The sequence below is a fragment of the Chelonoidis abingdonii genome, chromosome 3, assembly GCF_003597395.2.
Source record: "Chelonoidis abingdonii isolate Lonesome George chromosome 3, CheloAbing_2.0, whole genome shotgun sequence".
Taxonomy (NCBI): Eukaryota; Metazoa; Chordata; order Testudines; family Testudinidae; genus Chelonoidis; species Chelonoidis abingdonii.
Window position 1 is genome coordinate 152964815 of NC_133771.1, and position 23313 is coordinate 152988127.

Below are 23313 nucleotides of genomic sequence, written 5' to 3' on the forward strand. Positions count from 1 at the left end.
AATTCAGTCAGGTCTCATACTGCTCCGGAGCGCTTCCTAACCCGGCCTCCCCTCACGAGCGACGTTTAAAGAGCAGCCTGAGGGGCTTGGCCAGGACGCACGCGGGGGGCAGGGCTCGACATTTCTGCGCCTCCAGCTTCAAGCGCCTTCGACACTCTCCGTGAGGCGGTTCAATCTCCGCGCGCGAGCGGAGGGATACCCACGGCATTCTAAACGAGGTGCGCATGCGCCACTCTCCCGCGGGGGGCAGAAGGGAGACGATGCCTCGCCCGACATCTCACACTGACACACTCGCTCGACTGCTTCGCAATATGGCGCGCGTGCGCACTCCGTCGGCCCCGCTCACTGCGCGAGCTAGAAGCAGTTGGTTCCACGGCACTTGCGCTAACGCTCTCCGCCCAACGTGCTTCGCAACGCTGTCATGGCGGCTCCCTGAGGCCGGTCGTGGCACATGGGTTGGGAGCTTGGTCATTGCGGTCAGTGAGGGAGCAGCGCCGCAGTCTGGCTGGTGGGGGGCCGAAGAGTGAGTGCGAGGCGGCAGCAGGCGTGGAGGATGTGGGCGCTGGAGTGGGCGCTCCTGAGGGGCTTCCCCAGCGCCGCGGAGTCCCAGTCGGGGAAGCAGAGCGAGTTGGCCGTGGCAGGTGAGAGGCTGGACCGGGGTACCCGAGGCTGCGGCGAAGCCCGCCCGGTGGGACGTGCAGATGGTGCCGCCTGTTGGGGATGCTGTAACTGCCCGCTCTGCGGAGTGAACCCGGCCCCAGGCGCTCACCGGGCCGCTTTAGGGCGCCGTGCAGGGGACTGGGGGTTATTACTTGTAACAACTCAACGTACATCTGAGCAGGGCGTTACTGGCTCTGCTGCTGCTGGTGGGGAATGGCACCTTGTTGCCCTCGAACAGAAGGGTCAGGTAGCATCTGGTGCCACACGGTGCGCGCTCAGCTCGGGTTCCGTGGCTGTGAAGACAGCTGCGTTGGTTAGCAGCTGTAGTTAAGCCTACAGGGCTGCATCTGCACGGCAATGTGAAAGTATGATTGTAGCCGGGGCAGACATACTTGTGTTAGCCTTAATTTAGCTAGCATGGATATCAGTAGGAGCGTAGACATGGTGGCACAGCCTAGCAACCTGAGTATGTTCCTAGGAACCCTGGAGAGCTTGTGCTCTGGTTGCTAGCTCGGGTTGAAGCCTGTACTGGTATGGCTTTGCTACTGTTGTTATCCGTGGTAGTAGACAAGAGCTAGCATAGGTATGTCTGTTTCTGCTACAATCACACCTTCACTTTGCACTGTAGATGTCTCCTAGAAGGAGTTTGTGGTCGAACTTGAACAGCTAACTGGAGTTAACAAGCTGAGTTGCTGTGTCTTCACTGCTATTTTAACCCAAGTATGGTAGCTTGAGTTAGAGCACTTCTTTTTTTGCCATGTTGACATGCCCAAAATGACATAATTTAGCTTATGTCAACCAGAGCTGACTGTACTTGATGCTACAATTAGTACCAAGATAAAGAGTATGTCTAGGTTACAATTAAACACCATTGGCTGGCCTGTCTGAGCTGATGGGTTTGCATGGCTATAAAGCTGCATCATAGACAGCCTGGCTCAATCTGAAGCCTTGGCTTTGAAACCCTCCTAAGCCCGCCTGCAGTTTTAAAGCCTTTCAGCCCAAGCCTTGCAAGTCCAACTCAGCTAACATGGGCCAGCCAGGCATGTTTAATTGCAGTGTAGAGGTACTCAGCCATTGAGGATATCGGGGATGTACTGATTGTCTGACTACACTAAAAATTCTTGATTTGACTTTAACATGACAAGTTACTGGCACTGGCAAATTGAAATTGGTAATAACATGAAACTCCTTTTTATTGCAGGGAAGGAGAGCAAAACATTGGTACACGCTAGTTATTCCATATTTTTATCAGTCATGTAACTAATTACAATGAAAGGTACTTTTTTTGAGAGGGTCTGATGAGGGTGTAAGTGACCCATTTTTCTTCTAACACACTCAATGGCTTTTTAAATGCAATCTTTCATTCTTCCTGAGGAGACTCTTCTGTATTTTAAGGACAAACAAGCATTTGCCCTCTCAAGCCAATCATCCACCTGTTGAAATACTTAGGTGTCAGTGAGGAGAGAGACTTTTGAGCTTTGACTAAGCAGGTGGTGGATTTTGAAAGAGAATGATACAGATCCAGATGACCCTGGTCTGTTTTACTCAAAGAATGTTCTTATACCAATTCCATCACAGTAATATCCAAGCACCTTCCAGTTTTTTATTCAGTGATGTGACCAACATCTGTCATATGATTTCTCTATTATTTCCTCCCTGGTGAGAGAATTGTGTGTGCAAGGTAATGCTGCTGTGTTTGTTTTGTAGAGACAATAATGTTGAAGTGCACCTTGTACGTGGAACAGAAGGTGGGAAGGTTTGTAATGGTACTTAGTTCCTAGGGGAGTTCATTTTTACCTTCAAACTAGTCATTGACAAAGCTCTGTCTGTTGCTCATTTGTGCTTCACCCTTACTGTAGAGAGTCCTGTGGTGTTTCAGGAGTGGAGTTGTCAACCATGGTCTTCACCCTGGAGCTTTATGTGATCTTTTAGATATGCTGGGTCCAGTCCATTGAGCACCTTGAAGATAAGGTCCAAGATCTTGAACTTGATTTGCTATTATATAATAATTCAGTTTATAGAATGAAGGAGAGGTTTGATGTGCTCACAGTAGTAGCTTATGTTGTTGAAACGGATTTATCCAGGATGGGTTTCTTCATTGTTGGTCACACTATCACATTCCTTCCTTAAACAAGGGATAGGCTGTTCTGGTGAGTGGCAACAGTTGCTCACGACCCTTTCATCAGCCAGGAAGAGCATGAGTCAAATTCACAAGTCTTGGGTCAAGACAGAGTACTTACAGAGGTCCAGTGCTTCTTGAGGATTGAATGTACTGACCTGCAGGAAAACACGCATGCTGTTTGTTGTCCATCATAAGGGAAATAGACCCATGCTGTTTGAGAAGCCTTCCTACTTTTCAGCAATGTAGGATGATAGTTTTTTGCAGCGCTTCACTGGGAATAGAATTAGGCCTAGCCTGAGCATTTCTGAAAATCCCATTCTGTGTACAAACTTCTTGATAAGTGGTAAAGTTACCATGGTAAATAATTTCCTTATCTATATAAGAATTTATCTTGCTTATTCCTTGTGAATATCTTTGGCAGCTAAAGGAAAGGGTGTGTGACATAGGCTATGTTAGATGGAGACTTATTCTTTGAACTCCTTTTATAAGAGTGTGTTGAACTAATCCTTTCTCATTCCTTGTCAGAAAATTTTCTCATGATCTCTGAAAAGATCCTCTAGCCTGTGATACGGAGCTAGTGTCTCAGTGAGTTACCTATGGCATTTAAGACATTTTTGCACTACAAGTGCTGGTCTCACTTAAGACCATTAAGATCTTTCTATTTATTTTTAATGTGTACATCCTGTACATCTAAAATATTTTCAGGTCTTTTGCCTGAAACTTGAGGTTTCCTTAGTGGTGGTGAAAAATGATTGTTTATGCTTGAACTCCATAGAGCAATTCATATTTTCATTGGGAAAAGGTAGCACTGATTTGTAAAATTCAGCTTGAACATTAAGATCTCAGCCTGCCGGGGGTGTTCTGTTTTGAAGAGGGTGTATTTGCATTTAATGTCAGGTGAACAGAGATTCTTTTTTCCTAGGATGAATGGGGAATGTTTAAAATTTTGTTTTGGATCAGTCTTATGTGCCTTAAAACATCTATTGTTTTCTATCTTGCTGTCATCGCACTCTGATTTTTATTTTTTTTAATTCCAGGAAGTGAATCCTTGCTGCAGTTGCATTTCGAAGGGAACTATGAGGCCATTTTATTAAGTGAAGTGATCCAGGATGTTTTCACTACACTCACGATGACAGAGGAGAATATTGACACCTACTTGGAGAAGCTGATAGTAGCATACCTGGACTGTTCTGTTGCAGATGCTGATAACATGGAAAGGTGGAAATCATTCATTTGTTATATGTGAGGCTAGAAGAGGTTTAGTTTTATTAGAGGTCATTTTATCTTCTATAAAAGTTGACTGTATGGGACCTCTAAACTTTTTGTTCCAGGAGGACAGATCTCAGAGATGAAACCCAAGAAATCTATTTATAAACAGAAAAATCAATAATGAATTAATTTCTTTCATTATATTGTATTTCAACATAGTGGGTTCAGGTGGTGGTGTTTTTTTTGAAGTCACATCCATTGTTGGCAGTGTTTTTGTTCGAAGCTACTGGAGTCAAGAAATTAATCAGTTTTAAATTAAACTCACCTTTCCTCTGCGTCCACAAACAATTGATCATTGTTTGTAATTCTGTAAACATCAGACTACATACATGTCAATAATTAAAGTTCCACAAAACATGACATAACACAATGTTTACATTATGCAGTGTGAGTCACACTGTGAAAATATTTTTATCCTTTTAAAATGACAGATCTTAACTCAAGGACTATTTCCTATGAGTAAGAACTATTTTCTCCTCCTGACTTTCTATAAAGCATTTACAGCACTTCCACTGTACAATACTTTCAAGTCCTCTTTCTAACACTAAATGTTAATATGTCTGGATTTAATGTTTGCAGTTTGTCACATAAATAATATATAGTTTAAGGATTCCTAATTGAATGGAGTTGTGAAAGTGGGGCTTTTTTTTGCTGTTTGTTTTAGTTTGGTTTTTTAGAGAAAGTGGTAGCAAGGAGAGCAGACCCAGCCCAGTTGGTGTGGTGGGGAGTAGGGGCAGGATAGGAACCATCTATATTTATAATGTGTACAATAGATAAGGTTAAGATTTTGTCGTTATTTTTAGTAAAAATCACGGACAGGTCACAGGCAATAAACAAAAATGCATGTAAGGCCATGACCTGTCTGTAACTTCTAAAAATTATGGGGGGAAATGCGTGTATGAGAGCCCATGCCCCACTATGGGTAGGGCCCTACCAAATTCATGGCCATGGAAAACATATCATGGACCATGAAATCTGATCTCTCTCTCTCACACACACGCATGCACACACCCGGTCTTGAGTGCTTTTACCCTATACACCTCTACCTCGATGTAACACGGTCCTCGGGAGACAAAAAAATCTCACTGTGTTATAGGTAAGACTGCATTATATCAAACTTGCTTTGGGCCCCTCGTTCCTTTTTCCCTGACCACCCCCTATCTAACTCCCCTCTGCTCTGACCCTATCCACCCCTCCGCGCCCCCTGACAGGCACTCACCGGGAGTGGCAGGAAGCGGAGCAGCCCCACCCCAGTCCGCTCCACCCTGCCAGCTCACAGCCACGGCGCTCCGCTTTCTGCCGTCGGTGAGTGCGGAGAGGTTGGGGAAAGGATGCCTCACCTGCAGCGAGAAGCGGAACGACATGGCCCCAGCCTGCTCTGCTTTCCTTGCCCTGACCTCAGCCATGTCACTGGTGGGTGGCTGAGGAAAGGTCCTGCACTCATCTGCGGTGGGAAGCGGAGCACCACGGCTGGCAACTGGCGGAGTGGAGCTGGCTGAGGCTGGGCTGCTCCGCTTCCTGCCACCGATGAGGTTGGGGAAAGGACGCCCTCTGCACTCACCAGTGGCAGCACAGGGGCACCAACATGAGAACTGCACTGACAATGGAGAAGCAAGTTGTGATTGCACTGTAGAAGCTTGTGATGGCAGATTGATTTCTGACTGACTGGTAATAATTTGGAGTCAGGAAATCCGCCATGGCAATTGGCATGCAAGTGTGCAGGGCTGTTAATGGCCTCCTAATACACAGGACTGTGACTGTGAAATGTGCAGGATATAGTGGATAGTTTTGCAGTAATGGGGTTTCTAAACTGCAACGTGGCAATAAATGGCATGCATATCCCTATTTTAGCACCAGACCACAGAGTACATAAACAGAAAGAACTACTTTTCTATGGTAATGCAAGTGTTAATAGGTTACCGGGGACACTTTACCAATATCAATGTGGGCTGATCAGGGAAGGTGCATCATACGCACATCTTTAAGAACACAAGACTGTTCAGAAAGCTTCAAGCAGTGACTTTCTTTCCTGACCAGCAGATTATAATTGGTAATGTTGAAATGTGATGATTGCAGTACGTGTAGGAATATAATATTGTCAGCGCACCTATTCATTTTGTTTGAGATTGATTTCATTAGTTGTATGACACTGCAGTAGCAGGTAATTGGTTCCTTTCAGAACTGCTGAGCACTTGGCCACATATGTTGTGAACTAATAAAGATGAATTATGTTCTAAATAATAGAATTTTATTCTGTAACAAAATCAGTGCAAAAAAAAACCCCATGTAATTTTAAAACATTAAAGCTTAAGTTCTGTTCTATGAATGTATTAAGGGGAAAGAACATTCATGTCTATTTTAGCTACATATTCACCAACCCTGGCTTTCACAGGTTAGTGTATGTGAAGCTGTGATTGTCTTTAATGTCCCTCAGTGTAGAGTGGTAGGGATAGTGCTGTGACCTCCAATGCCACATGGAATGTTGAGGTGGGATATTGTGTTGTCAATGGACTGTGAGGGAGGTGAGCCTGAGACTGACTGACTGAACCTTTACAGGTCCACCAGAGTCTGCAGCATCTGTGTTTGCTGCCTGCGAAGCCCTATTATGTCCTCGTGCATTTCCCTCTCCTTTTCCTTCTGGGGCTTCTGGGCCTTTTTCCTCTCCACTCTTTCCTTCTCCAGGCTGTCTGCAATATTCACCTTCCAGGCCCTGTGTTCACAGTCCAGTGTAGCACTGGTTCACAGGTTCTTATTGAACATGTCATCCCGAGTCCTCTTCTTTCACCTCCTTATTTGGCATAGGCATTCTGAGGGTGTGGAGGGGGAGACCCTGAAGTCCACAATGGCAGCAGCTGCAGATAAAATACACAGAGGTACCATTGTAATTGTATTTACTTCAGAAAGAGAAATGTAAGATGCTGAACTCTCTCTGCTTGCTCCATTAAAGTTTTAAGGATTCCCATCTCACTTCTGCTTGGGATTCCTTGTCCAGCACAGTCATAGCAACAGCCATCGTGAATATGGCCTGCAGGTGGTTAAGAAAATGAGGAGGGAATTGCTCAGTTGCATGAATTTCATTGTATAGGACAATGCCACTGAATATTGGCACCATTTTCCTCAGGCAGTGGTCATTTTTGCTGATATCTCACTCCTGAGAGTAACAGGGAGCAGGCATAGTTACTGCTGGCGTCCCAAAGTCACCCCAGCCCATATGCTGCTAGTCTGCGTACTGCAATGGTGCCTGCTGAATTTATCGCTGAGCAGCTTGGGAAAGTGTCCTGCTGCAGAGGACAAAATAAGGCAGCCCTCTCTAGAAACCTTCTGCAGAGGATTGCAGGGTACTTCCGTGAAAGTGTCATCAAGCTCTCTCAGGAGGATTCAAGGGATATCCCTGTGTACATAAAACAAATTGCTCTGGATGGACTCTCACACTGAACTCTATAGGGGAATGAAAAGCAGATTGCAACTCTGCCTCTCTTGGTTGTACCATTTCCTCTTCTAGGACAAGTAAATTAATGAAAAGTAAAAAGATGTTCCCTGCTATTTTGGGAGTGCCATTCCTGTAATTGAAAATTTATCTACACACTTACCCTGCATTGGGCTTGGCTCTGTTGGACCAGCTGAACTGAAGTTGAGTCAAAAACAGGTCCTGGCTTGCTGCGCAACTGAGTCCTTCAGTCACCTGTTCCCCCATACTCCTCCTCCTTGTTCCTCTTCCACATCCTCCTCCTTGCTGTTCACGGCAGGGGCCTGTGACTTGAACTTCTTGGAGGTATCCATGGTGTGTGTGTGGGGTGAGTATCTCCACTGAATATGACATGCAGCTCATTGTAAAAGCAGCAAGCCTTCGGCTCAGCACCAGATTAACTGTTAGCCTGCCAGGCATTCTTGTATGCCTGCCGCAGCTCCTTGGCTCTCACAGGGCACTGCTGTTGGTCCCTGTTTTATCCCTTCTGCATCCCCCAAGGAATCTGTTCATAGATGTTGACGTTTCTAAGGCTGATTCAGAGCTGTGCCTACACAGCCATTTCTCCCTGCAGGCCCAGGAGATGCAAAAATCTGTCTTCTCCAGGCAGGAGCGCATTAGGAGCATGTAGGTGGCATGGTCAGCTGGCCAGCTGCATTCAACAATGGAGAGCTGCTAAATGCACTTGTCAAGCGGGGCAATCTGGAATAAAGATTTCAAAAATTTGTGTGATGATTCTGGTCTACATGACCCCTTGGCAGTGGAGTACAGAATGGTGACCAGAGTGGTCAGCATGGGACATTGTGGGACAACTTCTGGAGAATAGTGAGGGTCAACGTAAGTAACACGGTGTCTGCACCATGCTGCTTTGACCTAAGTACATTGGTCGTGGCTCTATGTCACTGAGGGAGGTGGTGTTCCTCTGTTGGCATAATGGAGCTCTTACATCAATGGGAAATACATTTAACTGTAGACATATGCACAACCAGGTCAACATAACTTTGTGGTGTAGACCAGACCATAAGAATGGCTATACTGGATCACACCCAAGGTCTATGTAGTCTAGTTTTCTGTCTCTATCTGGCAAGTACCAAATGCTACAGAGGAAGGTGTAAGACTCCTGTAGTGTGCAGGTGTGGATTAATCTGCTCTCCACAGCAGGCCTTACCCTGGTCTCTGATAGTTAGAGATTGGCTTATGCAACGAAGCACAGGACTTAATATTGCTTCTAAATACTTTGTTATTAATTATGACAATTCTGAATGTTCTTGATATCCATATAATATCCATACTCTTATTATTTTCCCCACACAGCTCTATAGTCTTGGATACTGAATTTCTTCATCTTTGTTTTTCTTTCAGTAAGAAATAGCAAATTTTAAGGCTTCAAAGTTTTTTTAATTGGTATGAGACTAAATCTGTTCTAATACGTTTTTTGATGAAAAATATCATCAGTTAATTACTTTGATTATCTGTCTTGCAGACAAAAGTTGATATTTCTGTTTGGTGTGGGCAGTTTGCAGCTCTTTGTTCAGAGCAATTGGACTGGACCTCCTGTTCACTTACAGCCTCAGGACTTTTTGCCATCTTCATTATTACACCAGTTCTGTGAGGTATGGTTACATTTTAAAAAGCTGTATTTTGGTTAATTATTGTCACTTCTATTCACTGATCGCACGTCTCCTGAAACAAGCATACACGTGTCCTAAACAAATACAGGCAATGTGAATTAATAGCAATTTACTATCTGTAAGTGGACTTGTGAAACTGAAGCAATTCCCCAAATTCTACTGCTAGGGTGAATGTGAGAGTGTCATGGGGTTTTCTCATTTCTCTGTATGAGTGTCTTCCAAGTATAGTCTTAAGAGAGTATTTCAGAGTGGACACTTCACTTTCTGGCAAATATAAGGTACAGAAATGTTGTATTCAAAGAACCTGTGGCAACTTATGTCTTGCAAACTCCTGAGAATCGGACTTCAGTGGCTCTGAGATTGTGGCTTTCTGCAAAGATCTGATATATATCCAAAGCATTCATATTTTCTGTATTAAAACATTCTTCTTAACCTTGTTAACTCCCAGGTAATCCCAGTGATTCTCCACAAGCACCTATTTTAATGGGCTTCCATGGCCATGCATTAGACTAAGGCATTGGATTCAAAAGTGCAGTCATAAACTTTGGGAAAGGGGTAATGTCACATTTGTAAAGCCTTTTGAGCACCTTCAAAGCTGCCATCTGGTGTTCTCACATAGAATAGCATGGGATTTCCCCTCCCCAATTAATAATATTCTGTTCCAAACATCTCAAACTGGTCAGACTGCAGAACGAAACATTACCTAAAAAAAAAAATCAGTTTCAACAGAACAGCCAGAGGCAGTGTCTAGGGCAGGGGTGACCAAACTTACTGACCCTCTGAGCCACATACTATAATCTTCAAAAGTTCTCAGGGCTTCAGCCTGCCAGGACTTGTAGCTTAAGCCCTGCTCCTGCTGAAGCCCCAAGCCCTGACAGGCATCTACTGCGGGGCTGACGCCCCCTGCCCTAGTCTGGTAGGTGGAGGATGGAGGGCTCTGTGAGCTGTACTTAAGTGCAAATGAGCCACATGCAGCTCGCGAGCTGTGTTTGGCCACGCCTGGTCTAGGTCATCTCTCTAATTTATTTGGGATGTGGCAGAGGCTTTAATTGCAATATAGTGTATTCATAATTGCTGTGAGAGTATTTAGTCTACAGTGTTTTGATCCAGTTCAAATGATTAACAAAGAAGCTGTTTCTCAAGGACTGTCGATAAGATTGTCCAACAGAAGGGAAACTGAATGCTTGATGTTCCCGAAACATGCTGAGCATCTATAGCTGAGGTGGATTTCAATAGGAGTTGTGGATGCTCAGCACCTTTTCAGGATCAAACCCTTAAAACATAGGGTTATCATTAAGCATTTTTATATTCCTGAGACAAATGGATTCTTAAAGTTAGAACTGGTGGATAATTCTATTTACTTGAGAATCTTTTTCTTCATAAACAACAAAGTAATAACTTTTTGAAGTATTATGTTTTAGACATATGTAGTTAGACTGAAGTGTAATTGCCACTTTCTCACCAAGACTTCTCTATATCTCTCTTCCTGTACTAATAGAAGTTAGTGTCTGCAAAGATCTCTTTATAGAAATACAATATCTGATGCTGTTAGTTAAATCTTGGACAAATAAAAATATACATCATCATAGTTTTTTGCAGCTCTTACAGCAGCTGACGTAACCATTGCTTAAAACAGATCAGGGAGCTGCTTTGTTTGCACTACTTCGTGATATCAGTTCTTGCATGAAGAAAACAGAACTTGGGACAAGAATAGTTGTATTATAGCTAGTGTAATTATAGACACTATTCTTAGTATGTGATGAATGCTTACCCCAGTGAGTCATTGTGTGTGTCTGTCCCTAATGAATAGGAATGGGCCAGTGCTGGCTGCTCATCTTCTTAGCTCTTCCTTCTGGCAGGATCACAGCAAAGAGGAGCAGTGCAGCCAGCACTAATGAGTGCTTCTGTATCTGTGGTTCAGCATAGGTTCTTTAGTATTAACTCTCCTAGAATAATGGAATCAAAGCAACAGAGAGACGCTAACTTCTTCACCCTCTCAGTGGCCTTCAGGGGAGGGACTAGAGGATTCACATCTTAGTGCTCCCCATGGTCTTGACTGGAAGTGGGGCAAAACGTGTTTGCTTTTGCTTAGATTTTCTCCTTCCCCACTTTCAACAACATGACTACAGTGTGAGAATGAATGAAGACAGGGATGGAGTTGTGGGCTGACTAAAGAGGGAGAAGCTGACTACTGACAGCCTCCTAACTAGTCAAAAACAATGTTAAAATTTGCCTCTTTTCCCCTTCCCCAAAAAATGGTCCAGGGACCTTATGCTGTCAGACAACTCAGCACACAATCGACCCAAAAGCCAAGAAGGGAATCCATGCTGGACTTCTAACTTAGCCTGTGTGGAACTGGAGAGCTCCCACCAACCACTGCCAGCTTAAGCTGTCTTCTAGACAGTAGGTGCTCTAACTTTTTCTCCCCAAGGCATAATTCCTTTTAGTAACTGAGAGGGTTAGCAGAGTTTTCACCTTAGTAGCGCAATATTATATCTGCTTGTACCTTTGCTGCAACTGTGTGTTAGGCATTAGTTGCTATTTTGTAAGTTATGTTTAGCAACTTGTTGAGACATTAAGGAACTAAAAGTGGACATCATGGTTAGTGTGTACCCTCAAGTAGCCACAACCATACAAGAATAACATTAAGAGTAAGACACGTGGCCTGAAAGTGCTGATAAATGTACTTAAGCCAGTGTTTTTCAAACCGTGGGTTGCGACCCAGTACTGCGTCACGGCATGTAAGGCACTGGGTTGCCTTGCTCTGTTCAGCACTGCTGACTGGGATGTTAAAAGTCCCATCAGCGGTGCTGCCCAGCTAAGGCAGGCTAATGCCTACCTTTTCCGACACTGTGCTGTGCCCTGGAAGTGGCCAGCAGCGGGTCCTGCTTCTAGGCAGGGGGGCCATGGGGCTCCATGCGCAGCCTCTGTCCCGAGCACCAGCTCTGCACTCCCACTGGCCGGGAACTGATCAACAAGAATGGAGGGCGGGCGGTGCCTGTGGGTGAGAGTCGTGCAAAGCCACTTGCGTGCCTCCGCCTAGGAGCTGGACCTGTTGCTGGCCGCTTCTGGGGAGCAGCGCGGTCTGCGGTGCCAGGACAAGCAGGAAGCCTGCCTCTGCACCCCGGCTGCGCCGCTGACTGGGAGCTACCTGAGGTAAGTCTGCTCCCCAGCCCTGAGCCCAAGCCCAGAGCCCTTCCTGTACCCCAAACCTCTCATCCCTGGCCCCAGCCCAGAGCCCTGATCCACTCCTGCGCCCCAACCCCCTGCCCAAGCCCTGAGCCCAAACTCGGAGCCCCACACACACCTTGAATCCCTCATCCCTGGCCCCACCCTGCAGCTTTCACCTCCACGCCCCAACCCTCTGGCCCAGCCCTGAGCCCCTCCCACACCCCAAACTCCTCATTTCCAGCTCCATTGGGTTGCAGGGATCAACAACTTTCTTCAACTGGGTTCCCAGAAAATTTTTTTGAAAATCACTGTACTAAGCTACTTATTTGAGAAAATAATGAAACATAACAAATAGCAAGACTTGACTGAATTTAAAATGTGGAATATCTGCATTGAGAGCCTCCTGGAATAAAACTGAATTAACCTTATCTTTTTGAAGGAATGATCTTTGTTTCTGACAAATCCTCACTGTTACCCATGATTTTAATTAGACTTAATTGAAACTCTGATATTAGTGGGTTGACTGATTTATCAAATTGGACTCTTCACTACCACAAGGTCCATTTCTATTTAAGTATTCTCTGCTAGTTTTACATCCATACCTGACTTGCTTTGGATATAGAATTATATTATTAAAAAGATTAAAGCAATATAAATGACTATGATTAAAAACTACAGTATCAAGGAGATGATTTAATGAGCATGATGAAAATAGAGTATTAGAAAAATATGCATACAAGATTTTGTGTAATTTAAAAAAATCATTCTTTACTTCATGTTCTCCTGGGAAGCTAATTACATTTGAGTGGTGAGGTTAACCTGTTATAGTGTAGTCTGCTGGTATGTATTTCTAAGTATATTTAAATTCAAGTATGGTATTTTTATATTAAAAGCAGACCTATTATTTTGGAGTATGTTAAAGGTGACCTGACCCTCGCCACAAAAAAAATAAATAAATTGTGTTTTTGCGTTTTTTCAGTTTGCTGGTCTTCAATATATAAAGAGAGCCTGAAATTTCCTGATTGTATTTAACATTAGAAGTTCAGATCTTGTTTGGGGTTCAATTTCACAGTGAAATTAGGAGGATTATGACATTGGAAGCTGAGGACGTGAAACCTCATTGAGAGAGGAAAGGATGTTCAAAGTATTTAAAACTAATTCATTTTGACATTTCTGCCATTTGTAAGAGAGACTTTTTTAGGCTGCCTTTATACATCAAAAAGAAGGCACAAACTCCTCTTTTTTTTTTTTAAAAAAAAACAACAAACCTTTGTAGCTTCAGTAAACTTGATTTGATATCTTAACATAAATTCTAAGAGTTAGTACATATGGGCACTATTGTGTAAGCTGGATTTTAACAACTGATGTAGCATCCAGCAGCAACTAATATTGATTTGCCTTTGTCCACTTCTTAGAGTACCGTATATACTCGATCATAAGCTGGTTCGTTTATAAGCTAACCCCCCAAGATGGATAAGTAAAAATGGAACATTTTTATAACCTGTTCATAAGTCGATCCTATAATTCAGGTCAGCAAACTTTGGCTCCCAGGCCATCAGGCTAAGCCGCTGGTGGGCCGACATGGTTTGTTTATCTTGAGTGTCTGCAGGCAAGGAGGTAAACCTAAGTAAACAAAGTGTCTTGGCACGCCAGCTGCTTACCCTGATGGACCGGAACAGCAACTGGTGGGGAAATTTTTTTGGTGGGGAGAAGCTGGAAGTCAGGGGAGTAACCCCTGTGACCACCCCCGCCACATGACCCCACCCCTAGCCTTGGACCCCATACACTCTCCCCATCCCATCCCTTCCCACCTTATCTGGGGAGGATGTCTCTGGCTTGGCTGGAGCTGCTCTGGCAGGTTGGGCAGCACGGCCACAGCCTGCTCCGGCGGGCCAGACCGGGCAGCGCAGCTGCATGTTCCAGTGGTTTGGACCGGCTGGAATGGCTGCAGCGTGCTCCAGCGGGCTGGGCCGGCATGGTCACAGCCTGCTCTGGGGGATGGGGCCAAGGAGCATGGTTGCAGCCTGCTAGCCCCAGAGCTGCAGCTGCTTTGGAGACTTGGGGGAGAGCAGCGTGGCCAGAAGTGGAGAGACTCTGGCTCTCCCTCTTCCCTTCTGGCTGTGCTGCTCTCCTTGCTCCTTCTGTTGGGGGGAGGGGCTGTGTCCCACCTCTCTCTCTCTATACCCATTCATAAGCTGACCCCCTTCTCTGGTGCTTCCCTTTTTTATTAAAAAAATTCGTCTTATGAACGAATGTATACGGTACTGTTTTAACCTCCTTGGAAGGATTGTAAGGTCCAGCATTTGTATCATAGATCAACTGATACAGAGGTCTCCAAACTGGGAGCATGCTCACTAAGGGAGCGTGGCTTGGTTCTGGGCCAGCCCCCATGAGGGATGGGGAGGGAGCGCTAGCCAGCACCTCCCCCAGCCTCGACCCCCCTTACCTCTGTCCATTTCCCCCACTCCCGGAGCCTAGATAATTTAAATACAAAACATAAACTTCCGGTTTCTATTCTTTTTTTTTTTCAGTATTCTTAAACTTTCTAACCTATCCACATATTAGTATTTAATTGTCCTGTTATAGATTACAACAAGAAATATAGGGGAAAACAGAAGAAATACTCTATCAATTAACAAAATAAAAGCCCAGATGAGATGTTTTGTTTCTCTCTGAATCCATTGTTTTTCCACCCTGAATGTGCAGACTCAGAGAGAGATCAATAAAGAATGCTGCTGATTTTCTCTATCTGTGCTAAGAAACCCTAGCCCATTCTTCCTTCGCCTATCACTATAATTGCTGCAATGCTTTCTCCTACGCCACTTCAAGTCCGAACTTTCCATACTTAAATGTGCTGCTGCCTGTTTCAAGAATGAAGAAACACAATCATGTCATGTTATCTTAAATACCATAATAGGCCTTCCTTTTCCCCACCTCTGCATCTCATTCATTTCAGAAGCATGTTCAAAACTACCCTTCTTGTTTTCAAAGCTCTGTGTGAGCTTGGTTTTAACTTTATGCTGTTTGGTTTATGCCTACTCCTAGCCAGCAGCAACCTCTGAAGGTATTTCTAATTATAATTGTACTATGAATGCACTGATAACTGGGTCTGACCATAATTATTTCTGTCCCTTGATAAATCAGATGAAAGAACAAATTGTGAATACTCTTTTTTAGATTAGTTACAGGTCCTTATAGACGCCTTGCATGAGCGGTGTGTTCATGAGGGTGTATACATTTATTCTTCCCCTCTGAATTAATCCTATCCCCACTTAGATTATAGGTAAATTAAAGAATAATCCTGTGGGATCTTTAACAGAATTGAATTATGGTTTGATGCTTACGAGTATAAATATTGAGATGGTTTATAACTTCCAAATGGAAGAACAGCTGACAGTTTAGTAGAAGGTATGTGTTCCATTTTCCTGAAGTGATCTCAGAATGCACAACAGCCATTAAGGAACTTGAATGCTTAAATAGTCTTCCCAATATTGCCTCAGGTTTTGTATGTGAAATGGTGAAAGCTGACAAATAATGACTCTGAATAAAAAAAAAGGGGGAAAAAAAGCACATCTAAATTTTTGGACTGAACTTTCTGGGATCAAAAACTTTGGGTGGGGGGAAGAGGTGGCCTCTGTGGTAAAAAGTTTTCAATCTGTGGCCCTGATCCTGTAAAGACTAATCCTATAGTGTAGAAAAACCCTATATCTGTGTAACTTATGTCACTCCCTGGTGTAAATAAGCCACTGCCCTGAGTGACATAAATTGCACCAACTGAAGCTTCAGTGTGGACATTGCTATGTCGGTGGCACAGCTTCTCCCGCCAGTCTAACTACCGCCTCTCGCAGAATTAGTTTTAATATCCTGACAGGAGAGCTCTTGCCTGTTGGCTTGGAGCGTCTTCGTCAGATGCGCTGCAGCGGCACAGCTACATTGGTGCAGCTGCGCCACTGTAGTGCTTGTAGTGTAGATTAGCGCTTAGTCCACATAAACTGTTAATTTAGTTAAAATTAGCTGACTGGTGAAAGGCTAGCAGGAATTATTTATTTTAAACACCCTGGGGCTTAGACGAACACTTAGTTTACAGCAAGCTGGGGTGTAAAACTAGGTTGGTGCTAGCCTGCTTTGAAATGGAAGTATATTAAAGAGCACTTTTGAGAACTTTTAGTGTGAGCAATAAGGTCTATACGGCCACTTGGATTTACACCTCCACTTGCCACGAACTAAATATTCTTGTAGACAAGCCATAGGGCAGTGATCCCCAACCTTTTCGTCTGGTGGGTGCCAGACGAAGGACCGTGGTGGCGGTGGAGCATCCGCCGAAATGCCGCTGAATTTCTGTGGCATTTCAGTGGCGACGCCTCTCGATGACGTCGCTTGTCGGCAGCAAGTGGCATCATCGAGAGGCGTTGCCGCTGAAACACCACAGAAATTCGGCAGCATTTCGGCGGATGCTCGACCGCCGGCCAGGGCGCGGGCGCATTTAGATGCTGGCGCCCGCGGGCCCCACGGTGGGGACCCCTACCATAGGGTATTTAAAACAAATAACAATTCCTGCTGGCCTTTCTCCTGTCAGTTCATTTTTATATCACTTTTAAATTAACAAGAAACTCTCTTTTAGCTAATGGGACTTTCGTAAAAGCTTTGGGAATCTCTATCCTCACACATTCAAATTGGCACTTCATTTCTTGAATCCTTTTATACACCGTCAGACTGTTCCCTTTGCTGGAAAGTATCAGTATGATTTCACTAAGAGACCAATGAATCTATTCATAATTCTTGTGAAAAAATGCTAATGTACTTCACAACACGATGACCCCAAGTGCTGCATTAGGGACTCCCTTCCACGGCATTATTAATTCAGTCTATTGTTATATAATAAACTTCATTCTCTTTCCACCCCACATGAAAGCTCATTTCCATCAGGTTTGAGTTAGTCTAATCCAATGGTTCCCAAACTTTAACAACCTGTGAACCCCTTTCACTAAAATGTCGAGTCTCATGAACCCCCTCCTAAAAATAATTTCCAGGGATTTTCTCCTTTTTCCTGAGTATAAATTATAAAAGCAGTGATCTTGGAAATATAAAATTTGTTCTTATGACGTGCTTATTACTCACTTATTATTTATCATTACAGTATTTCTATTATGTTATGAAAACGGCAACACTTTTCCAAGATCTCACTTTCATAGCTTTTATCACTTTGAATAAGCCTGTTGTAAGACAAGGCTCCTGTATTTCATCAAGGAGTATCAGATGTGAAACAGCATGAAGGTATTTAAGAAGCCTGCTCAGTGTTCCTCCGACACAAACTTTCAGATCTTGAGCAGTCCAGGCAAACAACGCGCATTACAACAAAACTTAAACTTGTTCTTCAAAATTTAAAAAACAATACTAGCTGCCTATTTAATTTTAAAAACAGCAAAAAATATCCACCTCCCTTTCCTATAAGGAGTCTTGGAGTTTAAATCTTTGTGTGATAAATATGCTTGCTTTGATCTGCTTAGCTCTTGGAAGTCCAGGGGCTCTGGGCTGCTGGCCTCCTGTGGCCCCAGGGTCCCTATGGACAGCTCTGGCGGCCATGACGGATTTTTTCCCTGAGAACTCCCTGTAACATTTCTTGAACTCCCAGGTTTCACGAACCCCAGTTTGAGAACCATTGGTCAAACCTATCCAGAAAGTACAGGGAGTCAGAAGTATGGGCAAGCCAACTGAGCTGCCTGGAGAATTTCATGGAACCCAGTGTTCTGAAAGTTGAACCCCTGAAATCGTTATAACTACCTCTCCTGTTCAGGCAGATGTGGGGAAGTAGGTGTTGAGCCAGGCTGCCTTGAGAGCACTGCAGGAGGCAAAACATGGTGATCTGCTGAAGCTGGCTACAAGCTCCCTTCTTGCTATGCATATACAGAAGGAAGGAGGTTCTTAGTAGGGCTCTCTGAAGAATATTGCTGCAGACAATGACTGGGTAGCTAGAGAGTGAAGTTAGACCTCCTAGAGAACTTGACAAAATATTAATTATCAAAAATGTCCATATGTGAAGTGTTCCAGGCAGCCCAGCAAACCAGCATACAATTTTAGCTCACCCTCTGTTCACTGGCTGTAACCTAGACTCCACTGCTGACTCCCTTACCTTGGCTGTTTGGCTCCAGAGGAGCACAGTGTAAGGAGCATGTGCTGTAATACAATTAACTCTCTTTTTCAGGAACTACAATAGGCATAGGAAGTAGTGTCCAGCCTGAATTTGATCTTAGTTACAGAAAGACTACTAATTTATGACTTGTAGAAATGAATGCATAATCAGCTGTGCTTCAGAGAGCTTTTTTTTTAAATAATATTTAGAATGCCTTCTGAAATATACTTTGTTTTTCCACTTGTGAGTTCGTGAATTGTTGAATGGAGCTATTAGTAGGGAGTGAGCACAGGTTTTGTGCTTCGCAGAGTTTTTTGAGCAGTCACTGAAAGTACTCTCCAGTATGTATTTCAGTTTCTGTATTCTAGGAAAATTACTTGTCATCAGTACAGTTGTTTTAGGTTTTGGTTGCAGGTCTATTGGAAACTAAAAAACAAACAGTAAAAATTGGGGCAGAAAACAATATGCAGAGGGAAAGCACAAGGGTGTGTTGGTGGAGGGAAAAAGGGAAAAGGGAGAAAGACACATACTGCTCTTACATGTCTTTTAGGTGTAATAAATCTAGACTACAACCTCGAGGATTTTTAAAGTAGTAAAAAATAAAACTATTTATTTTCCATTGAGTTCTGTAACCAAAATCATAGTGTGCCTATTATATTTTGGTGGGGATTTGACTCTTTGCCCCCCACCCCCACCCCCCAAGTCACTCAGACAAGATTTTTTTTCTGTGTGTGAGATGAATGGGATGTGTGTGTTTGCTTCCTTTCCAAAGGCTGTGGAAGGGAGCTAGTAAGGAGCTGACATGAGATAGGAATTGCCAAATGGCATCAGCCCATTGTTTCATCTACTCCAGTATCTTGCATCTGACAGTGGCCAGTTCCAGATGCTTTACAGGAAGTGCAAAAAACACTAGAGAAGGCAATTTGTACAATAATCCACTATGGGGTCTTGCTAGTCTCCATCAGTTAGTTGCAGCCGTGGTCTGCAAGTTTAATATTCCTTAGCCCTATCTACTGTAGACTGTTATCCATAGTTAGGGCCCTGCCAAATTCACGAACATGAAAAATGCATCATGGAGTGTGAAATTTGGTCTCCCCCTGTGAAATCTGTTATTTTGTGTGCTTTTACCCTATACCAGGGGTGGGCAACCTGTGGCACAGGTTCCAGAGGTGGCACACAAGCTGACTTTCAGTGGCACTGTCACTGCCCGGGTCCTAGCCACCAGTCTGGGGGACTCTGCATTTTAATTCAATTTTAAGTGAAGCTTCTTAAACATTTTAAAAGCCTTATTTACTTTATATACAACAATAGTTTAGTTATGTATTATAGACTTATAGAAAGAGACCTTCTGAAAAGGTTAAAATGTATTACTGGCACGTGAAACCTTAAATTAGAGTGAAGAAATGAAGACTCGGTACACCACTTCTGAAAGGTTGCCGACCCCTGCCCTATACTATACAGGGTGGATTTGATTTAATCAAATTGATTTAAATCACTAGTCAGAAAGACCCAATTTAATCATGGATTTCTAAATAAAAGTGCATTCTTGTTGGTGGTTATAACCTTAATATATATTCTTCACAGCTCAGAGATAGATATAGACTTCATTTTTAGAAGGTACACACTATACATTTTTAAAGTGATTTATTTTGAAAACTTTTCAGATTAGTTTTACAGCTGTATCAGAAAATGAATGATAGTTTGGTTACTTCATTTACCAAAGGTACTTGAAGCAGATGTTTATGAAGTCATTGGGAGGTGAGCTATCTCCAGTTCAACAGGTTAATCATTAAGATTGTATTTGGAGGATTTTCTTGCCATGCAGTATTAGTAGGAGAACATCACCAAACAGACATTTAAATTGTTTTATTTAACTAAACAACGTTCTGTTTTCTGGATTTTTTCTTCAACAGCAAATGTATAATATTTTAACAAAGCAAGCATATGAATTTCTGAATTTAGTTAAACATTCAGTTTTTTAAAATCAGGTTTGTTTTTGTTAAAATTGTTTTTAACTAAAATAGTTAAATGAAATATTAAAAAAAAAAATTAAATAGACTATGTCACCCAGGTCAACATGAGAAACTTAAAATATTGGCCTCTGCAGCTAACTCAATCGTCTTCACCTTCATTTTCCTGTTTGTTCATAATCTGGGGAAAAAAACAAGCTTTCCTGCTTTTTCAGATCCCAAATTATTTCTCAGTTTGGAATGATTTAGTCCAAAGGAAGAAAATATTCTTTCTACACCGACAGAGGAAGCTACTGCTGTTAAAAGTGAGATTATCACTTCAACGGTCTGTGAATCCAAGTGCTTAAGTGACTTCCACCAGTTCACTGGTGTGACTGTCTTTAAAACATCATCAGCAAACATATTTCTTGAATGGTTCACCCTTAGCTTTGAAGTTCGTTATAGCTGGCATTATGGAGGGATGATTGCTGGATGCCCATGTCATAACCAACTTCTCTTCTTCAGCAGTTCAGGTTTGACCCAGCTACTGAGTATTGAGAATATTTGCAAGAAAATGAGCTGAAGATAATGCTTGTAATTTAACTCTGTCATTGAATGTTTCTGTTTTTAAGATCTCACTCAGTTCCTTCCAAATGTCAACAGTGTCAGCAATAAAAAAGCAATTTCCCTGCATTTTGTTCCAGGCTACAGAAATAGGCTTCAGGGTACTCAGCATGTGTTCAGCATTTCTCTTAAACCTTTGTGTTGAGAACTTTGGCTGTGATAGTGCCATCTATTTTTTCACGATTTTGCTTACAAACTGTCATCAGATTAGGTCAGTTCTTGATATAGTGCTCAGAACAGTCCACTACTGAGTTCCACTGCACGTCTTGTGGGAGAGTTAGCTTGGTTCCTCCCCACATTTTTCAGATCAGCTGTTGCAAAGTGGTTGTTACGGAAGCATTTTGCAATTTCGAAAACATTAGCCTTTAGTTCTGGAACGCGGAAGTCTTTGGCTAGGAAGTGCATCAAATGAGCACTGCAACTGTATGTTGTTAGCTTGGGACTCTCTTCTAAATAATTTTTTCTCATCTTGGATATATTTGCAGCATTGTCTGTGACTAAGCTGCGTACTAGACATTTGAATTTTTTTCCCCACAGTTTGTTACAGCTTTTACTTTTACTTCTTGTAAGTATTCTGCTGTGTGTGCATTTCTTGATGTATTAATTGTTCTGTAAGAAAGACATACCCTTCTTCTGTTGTCACAGAAGCACATACAACAGGATCATTGTGGACATTGCTCCACCCATCAAGACTCAGATTAACAGTTTCACCCTCTAGACCTTTTGCACACTGCTCGATTTCTCTTTCATACACTTTATCCAGCAATTTGCCTGGATCATCTGCTCTGTTAGGTGGACTTTATCCTGGTTTTAATGACTGAACCACGTTAATGAAGTGTGGGTTCTCAGTCATACGGAAAGGAGAGTTTGTTGCATAAACAAACCCGGCAATTTTTTCATCAGTCCTCTCTTTTTGTAATCTGCTGGTTCTTATCAGAAACGTATCTATGGTTGTTTCTGGATGACGGATATTTTTTTTTTTCTTTTTGCTACAGGTGATATACTGTGGCTGTGTGATATACATGATGTGACTGAAACACTGATTGGCAGATAACTCTGAAACTATAGAAAATTATGGTGATTTTGAAGATGGATAGTCTTCAGAATCCTGTATGTTGAGGATGGAGTCTCCTAAAAAAAATAGGTCAGTGCAGTTATTTAATTATTATTACCATATTGCTCATTTAGTATTACTCATTGCATTCACTGACACTCAGTACTACTTTGAAGGTGAAATTGTAAAAGGAAGATCTATTTCAGCTATTTATTTTTTTATCACAACTGCATAGAGTAACAACTATATTTTTTGCTCAAACATGAGAATTCAAAAATAGTCCAGAAGGAAGAAGTATGAAATAAAGAAGTTTACCAAACTGAAGATCCTGCATTTTCAGACATGTTCCTTTCATCATCTTCAATGAAACTTCCTCCTAAGCAGGAACACTTCTCACAAAGTTGTTTCATTTGGGCAACCAGGCCTTGCATTTCTTTGCTGCACTGTTTGCATTTTGCACGCATGCCTTACTAACAGATCGAGGAACTTCATTAAAATATTCCCAAACTTGGTCTATTTTACAGCCTGTTGCCATTATAGATTTTCCTTTCTAGTCAGAGAATGGTATGGTAGATCTCAAATCAATGAAGACTACACTCAGAAAGACCTCAAGACTTCTGGAATATGCTGCTCAAACAGTTTCATTTTTGTTTCTACTGCCTGTGCTTCCCTTCTCACATTTATCTCCAGACTTCTTCTCCTTGTCCAGATCTATTCAGTCCCCCAAAATCTTCTATTCCTTGAACTTTTTGAAACTTTGCACTTTTAGAGAGAGATAAGGGATTGACTCTGTGTACACAAATTTGCAGAGGGACAATAAGGTTGAGGTCTGTTATTTCTCACCTCTATTATTTATGTATGTATGTATTTATAACATTTTTGCTATTAACAAGAATGTTATCTCTGGAGACACAAATCCCCAGTTTGAGAACTGCAAAACTATCTATCTCTGCTGGTATCTTCTAGTCTGAGCACTGAATCCCAGTGGGTAGATAGAAAGATTAACCTAAATAATGTATACAGAAGCCCCTTGAACCCCTAAAAGTGAGTCCCTAATCCACGAACTATTGGAACTTATTTACAAAACTTTTTTTAAACATTACATGAATATATTGTCTCATACTATAGAATTAGAATCTATAATCCCTGTTCCATTATGAGATATCTGAGCTATGATGTATCTTAATTAAAACTATCTTAGGTTTTTTCCTCAAAAAGCATTTTATCAAAAAAATCT

The 23313-nt window shown here is 42.6% G+C and overlaps 1 protein-coding gene across 1 annotated transcript in view; it reads left to right on the top strand.

The window, feature by feature from the left end:
- The first annotated feature begins 401 nt into the window (after window positions 1-401).
- Window positions 402-23313, top strand: part of TTC27 (tetratricopeptide repeat domain 27) — a 231511-nt gene continuing 208599 nt past the window's right edge. Inside the window, exons 1-3 of the mRNA XM_075064235.1 lie at window positions 402-641; window positions 3820-4000; window positions 9001-9130. Of these exons, the coding sequence (XP_074920336.1) occupies window positions 554-641; window positions 3820-4000; window positions 9001-9130 (399 nt within the window). The 5' untranslated portion in view covers window positions 402-553. The remainder of the gene's footprint in view (window positions 642-3819; window positions 4001-9000; window positions 9131-23313) is intronic.